The 23520-nt window shown below is 37.9% G+C and overlaps 1 protein-coding gene across 1 annotated transcript; it reads left to right on the forward strand.

The window, feature by feature from the left end:
- Window positions 1-210: 210 nt before the first annotated feature.
- aif1l (allograft inflammatory factor 1 like) lies at window positions 211-17228 on the forward strand. The gene is made up of 6 exons (XM_042509486.2): window positions 211-368; window positions 550-611; window positions 3409-3475; window positions 9030-9071; window positions 10723-10888; window positions 14188-17228. The coding sequence occupies exons 1-6, from the start codon at window positions 350-352 to the stop codon at window positions 14273-14275; spliced, it is 444 nt and encodes a 147-aa protein (XP_042365420.1). The 5' UTR covers window positions 211-349; the 3' UTR covers window positions 14276-17228.
- Window positions 17229-23520: the final 6292 nt, after the last annotated feature.

Genomic DNA, 23520 nt, shown 5'->3' on the forward strand with positions numbered 1-23520 from the left:
TTATTATGATCACCATCATCATCAAGACAATACATTTTTAAGTTGCAGTCAAAACATCAGGAGTAAATTAAACACTTCTAATGTGCACAAAAAGCTACTTGGACATCAAAGGTGTTTTTGATTCTGATTCTGGAAATTTGTGTAAAAGGAGGTCACTGGCTTATTTTGAAAAGCTTGACCGGATGTCCCCTCTTTAATTGCCTCCGTCTTGACACACCGGTACCAAGTGGCCCAGTGAGCCCAATCTCTAACGGAGAACAGGAGTATCGTCCCGGCGGACAGTAGCGGCAGCCTTTCGGCTCGGATATTTGTCGTTTTCTGGATTTATTCCCTACAGATAAATTCCGGGATGCCTTCAAATGTACAAGGTAAAAAAATAACTCTGAATGCTTTGTGTATTTTGTCGTGCATGTGTGTGTAGCTAGCCGAAGCTTTGAGTCTTTACAATAGAGCATCAGCAGGCCGACCCCCCCGGCCACCGTCCACACTGTAATCCTCTGTCGGTATTAACTAGCTTGCTATTAAAATAACGCGATTTTCTTTTCACAGGAGGGAAAGCCTTTGGACTGTTAAAGGAGCAGCAAAAGACAAAATTGGAAGAAATTAACAAGGTACGCAGGTTCTCTTTATTTGCCGCGAGCGTGTCTAACGGCACCTCGCGGGAATGTGAAATTAATGAGCACGCGCACACTTGACTCGGCATTGGCCTTGTTTGTGAACGTGCGGCCACATTGATGTGTTTCTCTCTCTGTGGTGCTGTGAATAATGAATCGCGCCCAAACGCCACACACGTGTATTAATTAGGGTTGACCATAACGGTGCTGTTGATGCATTTTATTGATTCCCCCCCCTCTGCAGTCTCGTGGCACTTGTTGAATGGCTGCACGCTGTCACACACGAGCGTTTCCCTTCTGACCCCATCATATCGATCTGTTGGTGCCTGGTTTTGTGGCTCCTCTGCCTGGTGTTGGGACGGGAGGACAGGTGTCTGAATGAGCTCTTTGTCTTACATCAGGCGTCGTCTCGGCAGATACTCTGTAGTAGTTCCCTCAGATTATCTGGATGTCTGTATAATCTCTGTTTGCCTGCTTTATTTTGGTCTGTCAGCGGCTCTCACATGAAAAGCAGGTCGCTGCAAGAGGGCAGCCCCGAGCGCCTGTCACATTTCTGTTGTAAACACACACTCTGCTCCTTCATGGAGGATTTTTTGATATCCTTAATTTGTTCATTGGAGAAATCGCCCTTAATTCCTAAAAAGCTAGGTTTACAAATAATACCTGTGCTGTGATTAAATGCTGTTTTTTTATAGATTGACATCCATTTCATGATAATAACAGGAGTGCATTTGCACAAGTGGATGCTGTGGGACTGACCTTTTAACCCTAGCTCTCTTATTTATTATGGCTGTTATCCACAGCTTGTATGAAAATCTCATCAGATAAATAAGAATTCTATTTTTATTTATTTTTTTTTGGTTTGTTGGTTTTTTTGGTTTTTTTTTTACAAAAGCAGCATTTTAAAGGGGAACACCACCCAAATTAAGATTTCTAATATGTTATTTACATGGCTAAGTAAAGTTCTATCAATATTTGTGAACATCAGCTACTCTCTCTAAAAGACAAAAACCAGAGAAGTCTCAAACGTAAGATGTCATCAGATATAAAATCTGGATCTGCGCCATAGACGATGAATGAGAGGCTTATTTTCTTAACACAGAATGTTTGTTTTCTTTTTCATACCCAAATGAGCTTTAGGTTGTTTTTGTGTTCTCAGTTCTGTAACAGAAAATGTACCCAGTCGCTGCATCTGAAAATCGAATACTGTGCACTAGATATGCAAACTATAGTTCAACATACTTTTGCAGTGTTGGAAATTACCTTTTTTGTCCACTTGCCACTGTGGCAGGTGGATTTCAAACTCTACCAGCCACTTAGTAGATCAAAATTGTTTTATTGTGTTTTTAGTGAAGCAAATCTAGCAGCCACTTGCATATTTTACCAGCATTTGGCCGGTGGAGTTAAATTTCCAGCCCTGCTTGTGTGAGTACACGGCAGTATTTTACCACGTTGCTTTCTGAGTTTGCTGGTTGGAGACGTAACCATCGTTACCCATGGCAACATCAGCTTTACCAACAATCTAAAAATAATTTTAATATATAATGCCCTTCTGTCATGAATCTTTTCAGTGAGCCTTGCGTTGTGGGATATGTATGCCGGCGTGGTGTCCAGACAGTTTCACTGTAATTCACATACTATTGGTTTCATACTGAGGTTTCGGACATAATACAAAATCGCACATATTGTTTAGCGTGCTTAATAACATTTCAGTGTGGAATTTCGGATGCGGTTATACACTCAGATCATTCACCTGGCTGCTTTCAGTTTCATCTATAATATCTATATCTATCCCAATTCATTGTCTATGGAGCAGTTCCAGACTTTATACTCAATGACATCACACATTTTAGTTTGGTATTCTAGTTTAAGGATTTGGGAGAAAGTTGTTCATGTTTCATTATATTATTGGACTGTTTTCAACCCGATGAATAACATGCATGAATTTTGAAAATGGGCGTAGCTCCCCCTCGGCTCGGGCTTGGAGTAAAGGTGATGACCAGATATGACGCTTTACAGACCAAACAATGAAACAATGTGCTTACAATTTCATAATGAAACACTCCTCAGTTGCAGCCCTAAAAATACTTCCAAAAGGTGACCCTTCAGCCAGAGGAAACACACTATTCTCTGTGTTTGACCTCTGTATTGTGAAACATTCTTTGTGGAGATAACGGTAGCGATATATACTTGCATACTTGTACGATACGCTGTGACTGTGAGTAGACATTCCTGTGTGGGTGAGGGTTGCAGTAGTGATTCAGCACGTCTGAGTCAGCCGTCCCACATAATAAACATCCAGTTGTGGTGTTTGCTCTCTTCACCATTAATTACCAACCTGACAGACACATGGAGGTCAACGCAGAGAACAATCTCACTCTCTGTCTTTCTGGCCCTCACTCTTTCTCTTGTCTCTCCGTGTCGATTGAAGCTGACTCCCACATGGCAGACCGCGTCATTATAATTTCATTAGAATAGCTCCCTTCGGGCTCTTTCCTTTTACGCCCTTGTGAGGTGTTCCACTTAGCGATAAGTAAAGACAACGTAGGGGGAGAACATCTTTAGATTATGAGTCATCACTCACTAGTTGGAAGTTTTTGACAGGAACACAATCAGATGGATGTATTAACGCTTTCATCTGTGCGTGGGTTTCTCTCCTCTTTGATCGTGTATTGTGTAACTGTCAGAACTTCCTCGGCAAAGTTTCAAAGTGTGCTCAGAAGTGATTCAAGTGGTTTCAGCTTTTTTGTTTTCTGGTCACCTTAAGTTTGTTTTTCTCCCCCCCCCTCCCCAGGAATACTTGGAAGACCAGAAATACAGGGATGAAGAGGACCTGCCCGAGAAATTGGAGGGTCTCAAAAGTAAGCAAAACCAGTCCTCTCCTGTGTAGTTTCAGTATCTGCAAGCATGCAGCTGTGTTTTCGAGGGTGTGTTCCTTTTCCCTGGCTTTTGTCTTAGCCTTGGTATTTGTTTATTTGTTGGCAGTCCGCACTCGCACACAGGAGTCTTTTGCATTTTGCTTTTCTCTGTGGGAAAGACAGACTGCTGAGATTTCTAAGAGGTTTGCGAGGCCAAGTCCTCCGTGGCCTTGAAGGAATGTGCTGGGGCGTTCCTCCGCTTGTTGTTACAATATTCAGAACTTTGCTGGGTAAACTCATAGCTCCTGGGAATAGAAAAAAACAGCACTGTTACTGGGAGAAAATTGTATGATTTGCCAAAAAACTCCTCCCCATTGCTCAGATATTACACGTGTGCTCTGAGTGCATGCAGAGTATTTTGTTTTCTTTGTCTTCTCACACACAGAGGGTTTTTTTAATCTGCTTTATATTCAGACAGAATAACATAAGGATGTTTATGGGAATAGGGGGCATATGTCTTGAAATGAGAAACATGCTCCAGTGTCCTACTTACAATCTATGTTCGCTGGAGGAAATGGAGCAGCAGTATAAACAGAAAGGGGACCTGACACCCAGGTCCTGAGAGGATAGCTTCTTTTTTTCTGTCTTTCCCCTTCTGTTTCCATACTGGCCCAGTGACGCACTATGCTTTTAACCCCCAATAAAATCACATCCTGACCAAAAACATCATATACAAACCCTGCTTTAACATTTAGATTCAGTACTTGTTTTTAATCATTTCTTGTATAATTTAATTAATCTAATCTTATCTTTTATTTATGTATTTTTTGTTTCCTACAGCGTTTTATATGGGGGGGTAGCAAACACAGTATAGCAAAATTCAATGTAAATTATCAGTATTGCAGCAACAAATGAAACCTTTGGTAGCCTACTAGAATAACAAAATCAATTGCTTTTTCATTCCAATAGTTACATTTTGCTGCTATTAAAATGACTGAAGTTCAAAACTTTATCTTTTAAGCTTTATTTTATGAGTCAAAACAAAGTTTTTCTTTGAGGCCATAACTTTAAGTTGAAATAAGTAATAAATCACAATGTATCACAGTGTATGTTTTTGCAATACTCTGCATATTACTAAACTTTTGAGCTGCAATAATGTTTTGTGGCTTAAGTATCACCATAACTTGTATATTGGGGCCTTTTTTGATTTCCGTTCCTATTTCTACAGTGGAGATGCTGCAGCTCACCTAAAATATGAAGAGCAATTATTATATTTTTTAAAAATATAACAAAGGTGTTATTAAAGTTGCATTCGGGCAATATCAGCAGAACTGGATGAACACAAAGACCGCCCTTTATTCTGCTGCCAGACTTACACGTGGGATAAAGTCCCTGAATTAGCCTTTTTTTCTTTTTATTTATTGAGTTACATATTTATTAAAAAACAAAACAAAATGCAAATGAATAGTATCTAACACCTTTTTTAAATTTGCTGAATTTATTCTATTTGTGTTTACGTTAGACTTTTTTAAGATGTCAGCGATGGTGGCTTTGTTGCCTTCAGCTCAGAAATCATTGATTGATCACATCTTAACTTCACTTTTCAACATTTCGGTGTTGAAAGGCCCTGATGATTGAGGAGAAACTCACGACTGTTCTGCAGCTCTGACACCAGTCTGAAGTTAGTCTGATAATTACCACTAATTTGGAAACTCATTTCACAAAAGAGTTGGTGTGAAATTGTCAATCCGAATATTTATCATCAGTGGTTGTTACTAGGGCTGAATTGAATCGATAAAATCGATAATCAATTTTTAAATGTGTTGAATAAAATTAGCGATTTGTTGTGTCAGGCGATTATTACGCCACTCTCTGTGTAGCAGGACTGTTAAAGTCCCATGCAGACAGCAACGGAGATGGAGAGGCCAGTGTTTTGAAGAGGCATGGCAGAGGCAGAGAAAACGTTTCATACAAAAACTTCAAAAGTTTGGGTGCGATTCACGTTACGCAAAACAAGGAAGTTTGTTAGCTGTGATGAGGAGAGCTTAGAGGCAGGGTAAGTCAACAAAGAACGCAGTATGTTCAGTTTGAAAGTAAGGAAACGTATGTTGTAAAAGCTGTCAACATTTAACTTTTTTAATTGCTTCATATTTCATTTTTTATTATTTATCACTTAATATTATTTTGACAGCTCATAATCAGCTGGTAATCTGTTTTTAACCAAAGTGATGTCAGAAAAAATGCTTATTTTGTTATTTTTTATATATATATATATATATATATATATATATATATATATATATATATATATACACACACACATATACATATATATATATATATATATATATATATATATATATATATATATATATATATATATATATATATATATATATATATATATATATATATATATATATATATATATATATATATATATGATTCATCAATTAATTGAAAAATAATCGGCTGATTAATCAGTTATCAAAATCATCGTTAGCTGCATCCCTAGTTGGTACTATCAGTGACATGCACATAATATTTGAGTTTTGCCTTTATTTCCAAAAAGACAGTATTCCTGTAAAGCTGTTTGCATGGCTCATGAAAATGTTCCCGTTTATGTGCAGCCATGCATACTCTAATGTGTCCTAATCCTTTGCTTCTTTGCATTAAAAAAATTGGATTTTTTTCACCAGTTGCACACAATGTTGACCACGCTGCACACAGGCCTCCTTTTTCATTCCTTCAACCACCTTCATGAAAAGCTCAGCAGTGTAAAAACCTGTCAATTTCTAAGCCCTTCATAATATTTAAAAGTAGATGCGTTTCTCCTTCTGACCAAGGATGTGGTCTTTTCTCCTGGACGTGTATCTAAAACCCAAAGCCTTGCAAACTGTTGGCTAATTGGTTTATATACAACACACAGAGGCTGTATGGCAAAAACTGCGCTAAAAAAAACAATTTAGACGCATACTCTGAATGCACTGTATAGTAAAGAATGCTCCTAAACTCCGAATAATGTCTGCATGTCCCATGTCTTAATCAGAAAAATGAATCCAAACAGAACATACTGTTTACATGAATCATATCAAATCTGGAATATTGCTACATGTGGAATAATAGTGAAATATTAATGTGCATGTAAACATAGTTGCTGATTACCTTCAGTAACCAGTTTTCTTGGTGAAATCCTCAACACATCTGTTCTTAAAAGTTAGTAAAAATGTGGCATTTTATGCTTTTTTGTGTGGAAAGGTTGGATTTAGAGCATGTTAATTTACTGCTCCAAAGCCCTGACACGTGGAATATTATTTCTATATTTTAGTGTTAAATCTGTGTTGACAGCATGGCATAATGGCTGAATAAAGAGAACATTTCCATAAAATAGCTTTAGGGAATGGAGATCAGGTTGTTAATAGGATGAGCAGAAGCCTTCATTGAAGCTTTTATCTGCCTGTTGGGTTAGTGTCTGTTAAAGGGGCGGGGAAATTCTTTATCTGTAGGCCAAAAGGAAAAGGTCTTATCTGTTTCTGCTGTTTTCTTCTTTATCAGCGAGGTCAGTGGAAAAAGCCCCTCAAAAAAATAGCTGCCAAAGAGGTTGTTCATTGAACTTAGCAGCAAGCAACTCAACTTAAATGCAAACCTAAATCACAGACCTTATGAACATCCCAAATTCTAGTCGTGGCAGTAAATGGCTGAAATGTGTTGGCATCGTCATTTTGTCACATCCGCTGCTGCAGGAATGTAGGTCAGCAGGACACACTGAAGACGAGTTTTTGTTCAGTTGAGCCATTTTCTGTGGCTGCAGATGATCAACAGGCTGCTCTACGACAAGTGGCCCACTGAAACGCTGCTGTGTGTGTGTACGTGTGTGTGCATGTGCGTGCGCGTGGAGGCCCCCCTTCTCAGAGTTTATGAACAGGGTTAGCATTGTCCTGTCCCTCTCCCCCTGGGTTCACACAGTTAACACAGTCCTCTCTCTCTTCCCCCCAGCACGCTCCCACACAGAGCTTCCAGTGTGAGACAGAAATAGCGAGTGTAATCTGACTAAAGTGGTCGTCTGAACAAAAGAGAAAGGCGAAATTTAGGAAGAAGCGGGAAAATGTCTGAGGGTTTTTACATAGCAGCAGCCCCTTCTGTAGCATGTTAATAATGAGCTTTTTCTTTGTGAATGACAATGCAGGAGTTAATATTTACCAAGACCGCCTAAAGGTGGATGATTGGAATCATCGACTCGCATTTTATCAGTTTTACTTTTTTGTCATTGATAACAGCACGGTGTGCTGTAAATGTTTCTGTTTTGTGTTGCTGCAAAGATAAATGTTATGGAAACGGATGCCAAAGTGACACAGCGAAGTCAGGACGCACAGTTTTTATTTATTTATTTTTTTTAAAAAAAAGTTTTGTTTTTAAGCGTTTTATTTAGAGCGGTCAATTTGCACAAATTGTTAGCAAATATACACAAACATAGAAATTACTGATAAATATACAAGTGCGGCATGAATATAATTACTGCATTTACATAAAGAGTAGAAACACCGCTCTTCTCCAGGATTTTTTAAAGGATAAAAAAATGGAATGAATAAATAAAAATGAGACAAGAGAAAAAAAATGGAAACAAACAAAAAAAGCTACAACAAAACAAAACAAAAAAGCACATCCAACCCAACCTAGACTCCCTGTACTTAAAAAAAAGGATCCTACATTCAGTTTTCAGTTTATGGCAAAAATCATCAAAAGGCATTGCACTGTTGTTTTCTCCAAATATTGAAGAAAAGGTTGCCAGTTTATATTTGTATAACTGAGTGGATCTAATACTGTCTGATCACAGATGTGATGAAAAACACAAATCAAGACTCATTTAGGCTGTTATAGTAGATGACTTTGGGGTGGCTACTTTGAGCCCCTCAGGAGTGAATAAAGACTAATTTCCACAGTCTGCCTCAGTTAAGTTCATTTCACATCACAGCAATTATTTCCAAAGTTGTGGATGGTACCAATAAAACATTCAGTACCTTTTTTTTTCATCACCTCACTGGTAATTAGCACCAGCCACTATCCAAATGCTGGTAGAAAATGCTGCTAGATTTGCTTCACAAATCAGTGGTTTGTCTGCATGCTGTCAGGCTATAAGGAGCAGTGATTGTGAGGGAAAACTCTGTATCTGAGCCTCACAGTGTTCAGCCCAAGCATCTTTGCTTTCTTTCCTGATTGCTGTTTGAACTTTTCGTATTCGTTTAACTTCCTGACCCCCCTCACTCTAATCCCTCTTGCACGTCAAGCCCACTCAGCTGCCCTCTCTTTGCCTGCTTTCCACTGACAGACATGTTCAACACACACACACAGAAACACACCTGTCATTATCAGCTGTTTGCATCTGTGCTTTCACCAGGTCAGCTGTCTGCAGAGTGTAAGACAGTGAGATCAGCGGGCAGTGTGTGGTAACAGTTTTGCTGACATGTAAGATGCGAGCTGGGGGTTGGAGTTTGTTAAAATGTTGCTCTGTGGGAAGTGTGAGCTGTTAGTAATAATGTCTTGTGTGTTTTTTCTGCAGATAAATATGCTGAGTTTGACCTGAATGACCAAGGAGAGATTGGTGAGTAATCGCACTACCACACCAACTGCACTCCGGGTAACAACTGTCCACTGACCCATGTGCACTGTCGACATGAGGGAGCAGTAATTAATACTGTGTGTGTATTGTCCGAGCAGTGTGAGACCAGGGCTTAAAACAGCTCATGTGTCGTGTTTGTGTCCTGGATGTAAAGTGAGACCGTACTGTACAGCAGTGTGAAAGGTCTTTAGTTGTTGAGCAGACGTGAGGCGAACAGGAGTGTGGGAGTCAGACAGCAGATGTGGAGCTTGTCTGCAGGTCCTCAATGACGCTGCTAATTGTCTTTGATGTGTCAGCTTCTTTGCTTTTTATCCACGCTGGTGGCTTTAAAAAAATAAAAAGAACAGATGGCTATGACAACTGCTTGTTTTACCACTGTGGTCCAATCTGAAATAGCTCAGCAACTACTGATTGGATGCCATGAAATTGAAATACAAATATCCCAAAACTTTTTTTTTTTTGTATGTTTTAAAACCTAAAACCTTTAAATGACATTCCCATCAGCCTCAGCTGACACTTTGTGTTTAGTGTTAATTTGCAAATGTTTCCATGCTTCTAACACTTGCTAATATGTTAACATAGTTAATGTCATACCTGCTAAATATCATCAAGCTAGCATTATCATAGAGAGCATGTTAGCATGCTGACATTGTGCTTAAAGCCTCATTCCCACTGCACAAAAAGAAAAGTAACACAATCCGGTCTACAATCAGTGTTCACACCCAAGTGAAATAACTCTGCAGTAGTCACGAGTATTTATCCCTTCCAGCGACATGAATATACTAATTTCAGCTCATTAACAGGTGACATGCAGTGATAAGCCACAATTAATTACTGTCCATCTCCACCTAAGCAGCAGCAGTTTGAAAGAGACACTGAATAAGGAAGAGATATGTAAAGAGAAGCAACCACCATTAAGTTTTCACAAACCTCTGTCCGTGCTGCTGTCTATTGTTAACCTTTTCTCCGGCCTGTTTGTGACATCGAGCAGACACACCAAAACAATCCGCAAACACATACTCGTCTGCTGCAGTGCCGTGTACACAGCTCTGCTCAGCCAGCAATAACAAAACATTCCGTAACCTATTTTTAGCCGGTTTACCCTTATTTAAAAAACCTGCACGCTAATTTTGTTGGGGAAGGGGTATAAGTATAGCTTCACAGAGACACTTAATGACTGTAGAGTCTTGTTTTGCAAGCTATATTTTCTAACTATACAAAGCTTAAAGCCTAAATTTCCAAATGCATCTTTTAGGAGAACCCTTTTGCATCCACAATGCCACAATCTTTCAAAACCCCACACCTCCATTATGTAACACAGGCTTTGTGTTGAAATTCTCAGGTCCAAAACTGACATAACACATCAGGATTAATTTTGCAGACATTGGAAAACTCCCTCCAAAGCCACAAGACATTATGAAACTGATTACACGGGCTGAGTTGTGGTCCTTGTGATGAGTAAACTGAATGTGTGTAACAGTGACCAGTACACGTGTTTCAGATACATGAAATCAAGCATTTAGACAAGTTTCCTTTCAACCTTATTTTTGCACTCACACTCTGATTAATGCCTAAAAATGATTCATTCTGTCACCCAAGCACAAATCTGATTGACGCCTGTGCCTTCTCTCAGACTTAATGGGTCTGAAGCGGATGATGGAGAAGCTGGGTGTGCCAAAGACCCACTTGGAGTTGAAAAAAATGATCGTGGAGGTGACGGGCGGCAACAGCAGCAACTCCATCAACTACAGGGACTTTGTCAAGATGATGCTGGGCAAGCGTTCAGCTGTGCTCAAACTGTGAGTAAACCTCTGCGTATGTGCGTGTAGAATACTTCCTTTTGCCTGTTTTTGCAGTTAGTTGTGTCTGTTCAGCATCTGCTGGCTCATTGTGTGTGTGCTCACATGTCTGAGAGGGAGGATATGAATCGTGTGCTGCGTCAGCAAATTGTTTCATCCATCAGTTCTTCTGGGATGACGAGTGATGATGTCACCACCCACATGCTGTATTAGTCGTTAATCTCCATGGCACCAAAACCAATCTATGTAGCCTATCCATAGTCAACCCATCCTTATCCTTAGCTGGGATCATGTGCTTAGGTAACTGATTATAGGCTGATTAACCAGCGACTATCACGTGGGACTGACTAAAACACCAAAACAGTCTGTCGACAAAATGACTCATTAACAATGGAAATTATTTCTCTCAAATGTGTATTTTTTTCAATGGACCCGGGTGGATAAGGAGGCCTACTTCCTGCTATTTTGAAACGGGTTAGTGTAAGCAGTGTAAGCCCTTTAAAGCAGCCTTCAGTGGGTCAGACTGCAGGAGAAAGAGTGTATTGGCTGCTGCCTGTCAGATCTGCTGGACTAAGCTGGCCGGACCCTACAGTAGACAAATCCTCATAATCCCAAAAACACCAAGCAGAGAAAATGCATAACTTTTCCTCCTTTGCCCTCAACCATTTTTCGAAAGTGTATCCCATAATCCCTGAGCCGCTGTTTATAAATACCTCATTTCACCCCGACCTCACTTGTCCCCTCAGTGGCACTCTAGTAAGACAGTCTCCGTATTCCAGAATAATCTGGTGCTGTAATTAATTTCACGAGGAGAACGGCACATCGGTGATCATATTTTGTTTTTGACATTGTTGAAGATTAAGTAGATGTTGAAATCTCAACTTGATTGAGGTTGATTATGCCTCCACGCCAGCCATAGCCGTGGCTAGAGGCATTTTTTTTTCAGGTCGTCCGTTCATCTGTACGTCTGTCCCACTCTTGAATTATCTCAAGAACGCCTTCAGGGGACAGGAGACTCCTTCATATTTAGCACAAATGAACTGATTAAACTGTGATGTCAAAGGCCAAGTTAACTGTGAACTCGTCCATGTCACCCTTGTGAACGCAACATCTCGAGAAAACCTTGAGGGACATTTTTAGGGCTTTTTGCCTTTTTTCTGATAGGACAGCTTAAGCATGAAAAGGGCCGAGGTCAGAATCCAACCCGCAGCCACTGCAGAGAGGGCGTAGCTTCTGTATGAAATTTGGATCTTATGCAAAATATGGCAACATTAGTGAATAAATTAATTTTAAAAAATGTAAACAAAAAAACTGTGAGCTTCTGTTGGCGACTAACATGTTGTAGTACATGTTAAATCTATTCACAAATTCACTGTTGTGGTTAAAAAAGGAGCCCTTGGTCACATGGTGCAGGTTTATCTACCTAAACAGAATCTTGCTGTTTCTTTCTGCTGCTCTGACTCTCTGATAGCAGCAAAGGTCTACAACGGCTCTCTTGTGTGCTGCTGTTTTTGTCTCTAGAGAGCAGAGAGGGGAGGGAGAGGTTTGGGGCACAATGAGCTCTAGAATAGTGTTATTCAAAGCAATTGGCACAGCAACAATTGGTGTAGTTACAATTAGAGGAAAATGATTGAGGTCAGGCTCTAAGAGTTGGGCGCATTTTGTGCAAAACACAAGTGCGCAAGGGCGTCACAGTCGCTCTTGTTTGCTGTTTGCAAAATTTCTCAGGACAGATGGGCCAAACAGATTTTATATTTTATACATGCGACTGGTTAACAAGTAGCAACAGCTGTGAGGGATCGTGACTACAAAGCTGTTGATTTTAGGCTTTATGTAAAACTATTTAATTTTCATATAAAACGTAGATTATCACAACAACATATACAACAACTGACTTACTATCACTGTATTCTTTGTACAGATTAAATATGTTTTCAGTGTGTATTGTAGACTTTGCAATGTGTTGTATTTAAAAAACAACAAGATTGAGTCAACTTGTCACTTTATTTATTTTACCAACACAGAAAAATGCCGAAAATCTTTATTCATTTTAATGGAGACCATTCCAAAAATTTGCATAAAATGTATGTATAATCTCTAAAAACAGGCCATTTAATTTGTCATTAGATATTTTATTGAATCAGTAATGGGCATGTAGATGTCGAGGGAGACACAGGGGACATGTCCCTCTTAATATTAAGAGACGTGCATATATCTGCTGTAATAAAAACAAGACGTAGCAGAGGACTTTTATTTTGACAGAACTTACAAAAAAAAAAAACGTAAATTGATGCAGAAAAGGCACAGTTTGGTGCAGAAAGAATAATCAGAATACAAGAAATTAGGGGTTTGATGTTTACACTTTTCTGTCCAAGGACCCCCAAACTCTCCATTTCATATATGTCAAGTCTTATTAAAAGGCATTGAAGTTATTAATCAAAAAATAAGGCATTAATTGGTGTTAAATTATCTTAAAGTAATCTTTCAAAAGTCTTAAATGCAAAGAAGTATCTCAGAAATGTTTTTGTCTGACGTTGCATTGTAAAATCTCAAAATAATAGGTAACATCTTTTTCCCCAAATAGTTAATTGCATTTATTTATTAATTCATTTGATCAATTTTGGTCATCGTAAGTTGGTGTCACAGTTTATTCAAGTGGCAATTAAAGTCTTAAATCTATCTTGCCCGAGGCTGAAGGAACCCCCATTGTACAATATATGGTCATGACCTCGATCATTTTTCCCTGACCTCTAAGCGGATAATGGAATTATCTTGACAAGAGCGACTTCATGCAGCTTTGGGCAGCAGATATCAGCAGTGTGAAGAAAAAGGCCAATGAGAGCGGTTTGCCAGAGAGATGTGCCGCAGTTTGAGTTGCTGAGTGCCGGTTTCGTCGCCAGGATCATTGCTCCTTATGAGCTTAGCGGAGCTTTGCAGAGTTTTCCAAAAAAGGAAATTAAAGACAGGCATTCGCCCTGAATAGCTCCTGTCAGATCGCTCACTCTACTGTGTACAGTCTAAACCACTATTCCCCTCACTCCCCGTTGTGGTTTCTCTTCATTCCTTTCCTTTCACTTACCGCTCAGCCGGCTCAGACCCTGACTTTAAGTGTGGCTCTCCGTATCCTCCAGGAGAAGATTATCCCTCCTCACTTACACATCCTGCTCGTGATGTTTATACTCACCGTGTTTACCTCTTTTACTACCTTCTGTCCTCCTAATTTATATTACAAGAAAAACACTTGCACTGAATTTGACCCTTTTTTTTTTTGCTATTTCATGCTCGCTCTCTCTCCACAGAGTCTTGATCTTTGAGGACAAAGCCAATGGCTCTCCCTGCAAACCAGAAGGACCCCCTCCAAAGCGGGACATTGCTAGTCTGCCTTAACTGTAGAAGTCAGCCTCCAGACTGCTCAGCGAAGCAGAGGGACCATCGGCGGTGAAATCGTTCTCTTAACATGTGGAGTGTTGTATTAGTGTGGGACCAGTGATCGCGGATGTGATTTTTTTTTTTTTTGTGACATACGGTGTGTGCAAGGTGTTTGTTCCTCGGAAGACTGAACCCACAACTCACTAAATGATGTTTGACTGTGAATATTCGTCCTTTTTTCCCCCCCTTTTAATTGAAATGTAGCATTGGTAGTCGTTCACGTAATCTGCGCGATGAATTCAATTTTGTAGTTTAGTGTTTCATGGTTGTTAAGGGAAGACTCCAAATTCTCCAGAGGTTGTTTTTTCCCTTCCTTGTGTGATTTTTTTTTTTAAAAAAAAAAAGAGTAGGATGCTTTTGGAGAAGCACATGAAAAGATGCAATTTTTTTTTCTAACACATTTTTGCACTGTCCTCAGTGGTCCTGGCTGGATTCCTGCCAGGCTAATCTTGGTCAGCGTCTCTCTTTAGATCAGGTGCCAGAGATTAGAGGCCCAGCCCGTTTCCTCTGGGTCAAAGTCATCAGTCCTCGGAGCCAAAATACTGATCTGGAATCAGTAACTAGGTTATCACGGCCACCTCATAATCTGAAAAACATGTTTGTTTGTTTTTTTGTAGATGATGTACTGCTATTTTTCTTCTTCGTCTCTCAGCTAGTGCGAGTGAAAAAGAGATCATGTTGACCATGGGACTTTGAGTTTGAAGAACAGCAAACCTGACTCCGGTTTTTAGATCTGTAAGGTTAAGCACATGTTCATTTTGGAAGGAGTGTGATTTACAGGCACACAAGCGTAACAGATGTACATAGCATACACACAGTACAATCATATTCTTTCCAAGTGCCTCAACATGCAGATACTGTAGAGCTTAAGCACACGGATTGAAAAAGGAGAGAGTGCACACAAGTGTTCAGTTCAAGCAGTCCTCTTAGCTCACTAATTCCAGAAAAAAAACGTGAAATAATGTTGTTATTTGGTGAGATAGTTTTAATGTTTGTTGCATTGTAATAATATGGTGTTTCCACGACATTCTGACTGAGTGCAGTTCACAGTTTCCCTTTTCTTACCGTTATTTGATTATGTCCCAGCAAGCGTTTAACCTGTTTGTTTGATGATTTAACTGTTTAGGTTACCTTATACCTGTCTTGCAAATGCATACACGTGTTATTAATTTCTCTTTTTTTTTTTTTTTTTTTAATTTCATCAGCTAACCAGCCCTCTCTGTTGAACTGGGTTCATTGTCCTGTGAATTCTGTATTTTGTGCCTCAGTGTTCCCGTATCTCACGCTACTTAATGTGAATTTGGTACTTGTAGTATTTTTAACCCACTAAACATGTTTTGAACAATCATGTTGTTTTTGTTTTCAGTCTCATAGGTGTACTACATCTTTTATTGTTGTTAAGATGCACATTGTTTGCAGACACCAAAGGAATTAAAATTCTTCTGACACTGGCCTGTTAAGTTTTCAATTGTTTATTGCTGTAATTGAGATCTCTGTTAAACTCTTGACTAATTTTGAGTTTGGGTAAAAAAAAAATGACAAGTTTAATGGGTATAGTGTTTAATTGTGGTTAATTTTTTTTTTTATTTCACTAGTCAGCGCCAGTGTTTGTTCAGAACACATTTACACTATTATGTTTATAACAGGAGATGACATACTACATTGAGAGGGAGATTAAGTCACAGATGCAGTAATTCTATTTAAAGGGTAACGTTGATAGTTTTCAACCTGGACCCTATTTTCACATGTTTTGTGTCTAATGGGAACAACAATTTTTGAAATGATTAAGTGAGACCCCAACAGCAGCAAAATGGGCTGCAATGTAACCACTTGGGATATTTGTGCACCGTCTATTTACGTCGACTTAAAGTGTTAATTTTTGTCACTGACAGGCTCAGATCGTCTGACAACATTATGGAAAGCACCCTACAGAAGTAGACCATTTTGTTTAACCGCAAACAGCCCAAAAATCACTATTGCCAAACCCACCAGACTCAATTTAAATAAACAGTAACTGACTGTAAGTGTCTACAGGGCCAGTATATTTTCATATCTAACTGTGATTAAAGAATTTATATAAATCAAACCAGACCTGTGAATCGTTGAAACAGTGGAAGTCAATTTTTGTGAATGTTATTTTTATTCTGTTGACTTTGGATGAAGTGTGTTTTATGATTATAAAATTACTGTGAATTTAAATGGAGTCTGGTAGGTTTGGTCACAGTGATTTTGGGGCTGTTAAAAAGGATTTTACTCTTTTGCAGAAAGGCCTATCACCGTGGTGATCCTTTTCATAATGTTTTCAGACACTTGCAATAACAAACTGAGCCTGTCAGTGGCAAAAACATGCACAAATGTGCTGAGTAGTTACATTGCAGCCTGTTTTGCAGATACTAGCTGCAGCCCTGTCGCTCAGTATGGGACTAATTTTTAAAATATTCTCAAATTGTCGCTCAGACACTAAAGCATGGGTACAAAGACTTGAGGTTAAAATACCAAAGTTATCCTTTAAGGTTAATTAAGTGGCCTTGCCTTCTAAGAACTTTGCGTTTATAAAGATCGGCTGTCCATGACGCTGGGGGGAGTTTTTCATAAAAGAGTCTCTGTGTAGTAACAGTCACATTCCAACACGTCTTTGGCTATCAGCCCTGATAAATAAGGATAAAGGTAAAATCCATGAATTTTCAATTGAGAAATATCTCAATCTCAGTTGTGCATGATCATCTCCCAATTCACTCACAGGCAGAGATAAACAGTCTGTGAATCTTTGGCTGTGACACCATATTGGATGTTGTAATAATAATGCTGTCATTCCATACTTTTTCTTATTAACTCTTCATGTTGCTTAATGTACACGCGGCTGTATGCATACATACTCTTGAGCAATAAATTGTTTTCATGAAAAAGTCAATATCTAACAGTGCAAACGGTTTGATGTTTTATTTTCTGTATGTGAAAGGCCATTCATATTACATATTACTGGGAGAGCAGGTGCTTGGGTTTGGAATAGTGTAGGCAAAACTTTAACAAGCGTGCTAACAGACGGATCCAGTAGGATTATAATAAGCACCTCTGCAATTAAAACGATAATCGCTGTTGCATGTAAACTGCCAGCAGCTTATGTGGGCACAATGGAAAAATTAATTCCCTGTCAGGATTCACATGTAAGGAAAAATAAAACATACAGGCAATGATGATGATTCAAATATCAGGCTCCATGTTAGGTTATAATTGTATCTTAATTTGTTTTCTACAGTCAAGAAGCATAAAATGTATTTTGCAACTTTTGTTTTTATTTTATCTGCATTTTCAGATCTCAAATGTCAGGTTGGTTTCAGCAATGCATTGCTGACACATTCAGACCATTACACGCCTATCCCTTTCACTCAGATCTCTGTACATTATCGGTCAGTGTGCTTCATCTACGTGTTCAAAGTTTATGCACAAACACATTTCGTTCTAGTCAGTCATTCACTTGTTTTGAGTTATCTTGATTAATAGCTGAGTCAAGACCAGTATTCATATGTTGCATCATTCTGCTTTGATGGTAATCAATGATCTGTGGCTGACAAGGATACTGTGAACGCAACACTGCAGTGCATCTCAGGACAAAGCTTCTTTCGCCTGAGAATCTGCTCATGCAGAGATGCTGCCATCTACTGGTCACTGCAAGGCATGACATGAGTGAGCTATTTCACTGATATTAATCCTGTGAAACCTGAGAAAACTGGCTTGAGTTAAAAAAAAAAAAAAAAACGTTGAAAGAGAATGACGAGCAACTTGTCATGAAATACACCCCACCACCAAAATATTGCAAGAAATTAGCAAAAATTGAAAAGAAAATTGCTTGAAAATAATCACTAAAAAGGAAGGGAAAAAATCAAAAACAAAATGAGAGTGCTAAAAATAACATACTACATACTTGTAACATAGATTATGTTACAGGACAAAATCCTGTAACATAATCTATTAAAGATATATAATTAAAAGAAATATGCATATCATTTCTGGACATTTTTTCCATACATTCTTTTGATTATATCTAATCACCCCCCAAACCAATTTTAAGATTACATCATTGTTACCTATTACTTTTTTACAAGAAAACTGATGTCTATTCAGGTGTCAAAGGGTTAAGAAAATGGTCTCCATAGTATCTGCATTAGTTACACAAATTGACCAAATGTATTATTTATAATTCATAAAGTTTGTATAGAGGTTTCAGTTAGAAAAAGAAAAGAAGAGGGAAAAAAAGGACGAAGAAAAAACAGAAAAAAATATTCCAAAATGCATATTTACATAAATATCATATGGACACAATATCCTGCCTACAGTATAGGTTACATGGATTACTTGTATTTGTAATGTCAGCAGAAGTAGAGGTGGGGGATTTCCAGCTAAGAAGAACAAATGAGTGGGCTAATAATGCTGAGAATGCCATTAGATCTGATTTAATTCTGGTTATAAACAGCCCAAATTGAATTATGGAGATTACATCTTTAACTTCTTATTTGTGTTCATTCACTCTTTATTTAATCATTGAGATTAACAATGAGAAACATTCACAAGAAGACAATCCACAGACAAAAACAATTCAACTACACAGTGGATATGGGATTTAAAAAACAGTTGGAAGAATAAAATAAAACAAAAGACAGCCAGCTTGAGCTGTAAAAACTCTGTTTAGATAATACAAATAAAAAAAAGTCCAAGCAGAAGCAAATATCTGCTAGAATTAAAGCCGATTAGAAAACTCGTGACAAAAGTACACCATCTGTGGCTCAAATAATATATATATTTATGAGACATTTATTCACAAAGAGTGTTATAAAAACATAAGAGCACATCACATTTCAATTAAGTGTCTTTTTCCCAACAGAAAGCCTTCATTACAAACTGAGTGTATGGAGTTTGAAAGAAGTGGGTATTAAAAAGGCAGTAAGGGATTAAGATAAAATACTATTGAGTTGCATCATGGGAAATGCAAGATTATTAAAACAAAACCTTGATTACTGAGTTGTTGATGTACTGAACCATCAGACAGCGACTACTGTAACATGCATAACCCAAGCAAATCGTTAAACATTTCAAAATAGAAGTACATTTTAGCCAATACTAATATATACTACACAAGTCACACTCAAAAACTTTGTTTTTTTACTGTTCAAAAGCAAACCACATATTCCAACTTTTTACACATGATTAGTGGGGAGTTTTTTTTTTACATTTAGGCAATGCTTATTGCCTAAATGTAAAAAAAAATATGTATTTATATCTAAAGTGAGAGCATTTTAGTGTATATGTTGGTTTATGTTACCTCCCCTCAGTGTTTAAAAATGTAACTTATAATTTCTCTAAATTAGCGCCAATATTTCCTTACAACCAGCATAGGCGTTAAATCCTGTGTACCCCTCAATATTTAGATTATAAAAGAACAATATTTAGGACCTTGACAAAATTTAAGACATTTCCACTGTAAATTGAAGCAGAAAAGGCACAAATTGGTGCATACAAATTCACCCAAGAAAAATCACCATTTTAGAAGTTACTTACTTTGTGTATTATGAATGGTTGTCAAGGTTGAGGCGTCCTCCTTTTGGAAAAGCTGTGATGGTATCTTGAATGAATGGTACCGCCCCATTTAACCTTTGACCTACTTCCAAAAGTAAATGCTGAGAAAAGTTGCACAGGGAGATGTGGTAAAACATATACAGTCCATTTAGATAAATCAACTTCTTACAAGTTGCCAATAAGCACCTCTCTTCATCTTGAGCAACTCATTCTGTTGTTTTACAACTAACAAGAAGAACTGAGCAGAACCTCTATTTATAAATTTCACCTGCAAGATTGAATGTAACCACAAGATGTCACCACTGAGATGGTTTTTGGGTGGTCACATCTGCAGGTTTCTGATTAAAGCTGCGAAGAAATAGAAATTTATGGACAGACATTTTCTAACCATCATTCCTCACGTCCCTACCTGATTAATCAGAACTAATATAATCCTAAACTGACTATATGCACTGTGCTGTGTGTCATCAAATGACCCTTTTTGCCCTAAAATGGGAAAACTACATAAAAAAAGTTCAATCTAATCAGTATTCTTTAATACAGAGAGCACAGCAAACACACAGACACAAAAAAGTGTCACTGACAAGGACTTTTGGTACCAACTGTTAATTCCTCGCAGACCTCTCCGGGGGAGTCATGGTAACTGTTCACCAAGCCATTCTTTCTTTAATAATCGCTCACTGACAGCGTGAAACCTGTATTCGTTCAGCCTGGATTTAAGGTCATATGAGGTTACAAAATTAAAGATTTCTCCAGGTATTTAGAGTATTTCTTGAAGTATGTCGTGCTTGTGCTCTGTTATGCTTTGGGATATGATTTGGGATGCTTTCAGGGTGTTTGGTCATCCATCACTGTCACTAAGCAGCTCCTCACATCCTGACGAGCTTATTGTTATTCACACCGAGTCTCATTCTCAGTCTTACAAGTCATGGGATACAGTAAGCGGCTCCGGGTAAACTTAAGAACCAACATTGTGACTACATAGCAACACTCAGCTGCCTTTGACTTTAGACAATATCCTGCAGACTGCAGATTACAGGTGTGTGGATCACACATAAAACACCATCATGGGAATCTGTACCGTTGCTTACCTATTCGATCATGACCTTGTTTCAGTCTGTTATTTCCATGCAATAGCCTGAACTGTCTTCAACTGATGTTCCCAAGAATACTAAAGTGATGCAAATCTCCAGAGTCAGATGAGAGTTAATGTTCTCATAATCCTACCAAATGTTCACTCTCATTTGCATTCCAAACCCTTGAATAGTTTCCTAAAATAGGAGAGAACAGTGAAATATGACAAACTGTATCTCCAAGTGATAAATAAGAGACTTAAACTGCATACACTTCCCATCAGGTTACAGAGTCTAACAGTATAGCTGGGAAGGAGGTACATAATTACCACAAAACCAGAGGCGTTTCTACTACGATCTGAGGACATAGGGGCCAAACCCTGACCTCTGTAGGGGGGGTCTGGGGGGTTCATCCCTAAAAGCTCGATTTTGATGCTTGTTAATGCACTCTGTTCACTCTGTTTTTCCTTTCTGAATAATTACGACTATTGATGTTAAAAATATTAGTAGTTTAATAAGTCGTTAGTATTGAGTAGAAACAGAATACTTTGCAACTGCTATCATGAAAAATGTATTGACTGGATTTGTAGAAATAGTTAAATGTATAAATTTATGTTCACTGTGGTAGAATGTAATTAAGTACATTTACTTAAGTAAAAATGTAAACATCACCTGGGCCTACCTTTAGTAGAAGGCAAGTTTTTTTTATTCTGCTACCACTTGTATGAATGCTAAATTTATGAGTATCTTCAGTTGCCTGTTCTATTTATTATGGTACAGTTGAACGTGGACTTGATATCATTGTATGAATGAAATGGCAGATTATTAGATCCGGGGCTTTTAAAAAAGTTATTATTAGGACAATTCTTATTTTTGAAACATACATAGAACCTATTTGGATCCATGGGTGTTTATAAAACATTAAGGGCTGAAGCCTTGGATGACACTGCATTACACAATTACACAGTGAAAAGAGGCCAGCAAACGGTAACCAAACTGATCCAAGGATTGATTAAGTCAAATGAAAGACAAGATATTTTATAAGTTAGAGCAGAAATGAGACAGATGAATTTCAGTAGTATAATGGGTGGGACAAAAAAAATGTTTGTGGTCATATATATATATATATATATATATATATATATATATATATATATATATATATATATATATATAAACATCCTCTTGGGCGTACATTCGGGGAACAACCTAGAGTGAATATTTTTTAGGAAGTTTTGCAAACAAGGTTTTTGGCACTTGGTAATGCTTGGTCGAAGCACATATTTATAAAGTTGAGCCATGGTGCAGAATCACATTCCACATTTATCTCTATGAAAAATTGTAAATGTATTACATGCTGGATGAGATGTGCAACCCCCTGTGAGTAACTCTTAAGGTATTTTAATAGTTATAATCTAATATTGTATGCCATGTTTAGACAAAGGTCTTAAACTTATAAGGTTAGTCAGACTGAGAGAAAAAAAGGCCCATATATGGCCCCACAGTGCTGAGTTCCCATAGTGCTTGGATCACCGTTTAGCTCTCTCTGTAAATAATTAATGATGCATTTTGTTACATTTGTTTATGTCTGCTGCTGAGGTTCTGTTCCATTTTTGTCACCATGCCTCAACTTTTTCTAACCTTTGTTTCACATTAATCCTCCCATATATGCTTAATGTTGGGTGATTCTGCTAAAGTGGGACAAAGCATAAAGTGGGACATTTAAGCTTAATCATTTTTATCTTTACATATATTAACTGACAACCTCAAAACATAAGACCTCTGACCATGGCTATTGCCGGTGCTGAACCACAACAAATTAAATATAATATATTGTGGGTGGGTGAGGGAAGGAGGGGATGAATCTGCTATAGCTACATCCCTTATTAAAAAAAAATATATATTTTATCAGATTTATTATTGTTTGTGTTAGCCTACTACTTTGGATTTAATTCAATAGGCCTATATTTGAATATAAATTGAATACATTTTACCATTCTCAGTTTGCTAATAAAGGTGACACAGTTTGCCAGTAGTGCCTGAGTTTGGGGTCACTGTGTGTTTGAGGAAGAGTCATCCATCCTGTGTTTCATCTGTCTCGTTTCTATTCTGTATAGAAAAGCAGTGCTCTTTAGGTATTTAGAATAGTATCATATGAAGGGCTAAGACATTTGGATCACCATCAAAAATGACAAAGAAGGTACATTTTCATAAAGTGTCCCACTTTACCAGTATTCATCCTCATTGTGTCTTTTGCCTTTTGTCATTTTTAAATTCTTTCGTAAATGTATCTATTCTCTTTCAAGAATTTATCTGTTTAGTCACATATTTATCAGTTTAGTCTGCTTGCTATATTGTTGCCTTATTATCACTTCATGTCTGTCGGTGTTTTTCGATTTATTGCTTTGTCTAATTGTACTTTGTACTTGTACTTACTACTATCATATATTTATATATTTATTAAGGATTAGTATAGCTATCAGATTATTTTATAGCCTATCTTTAGTTGTCTGTATTTTATGTCTGTATTGTTTTTATATCTTAAGTTGTATGTACTTT

The sequence above is a fragment of the Plectropomus leopardus genome, chromosome 20 (genome assembly GCF_026936395.1).
Source record: "Plectropomus leopardus strain MGB_pleo_1.0 chromosome 20, ASM2693639v1, whole genome shotgun sequence".
Lineage (NCBI taxonomy): Eukaryota > Metazoa > Chordata > Actinopteri > Perciformes > Serranidae > Plectropomus > Plectropomus leopardus.

Excerpts from the sequence above, each read along its gene's own strand:
- aif1l (XM_042509486.2), top strand. Across the intron at positions 3,476-9,029 it reads GAAATTGGAGGGTCTCAAAA|ATAAATATGCTGAGTTTGAC; the intron begins GTAAGCAAAACC and ends TTTTTTCTGCAG. Across the intron at positions 10,889-14,187 it reads CGTTCAGCTGTGCTCAAACT|AGTCTTGATCTTTGAGGACA; the intron begins GTGAGTAAACCT and ends CTCTCTCCACAG.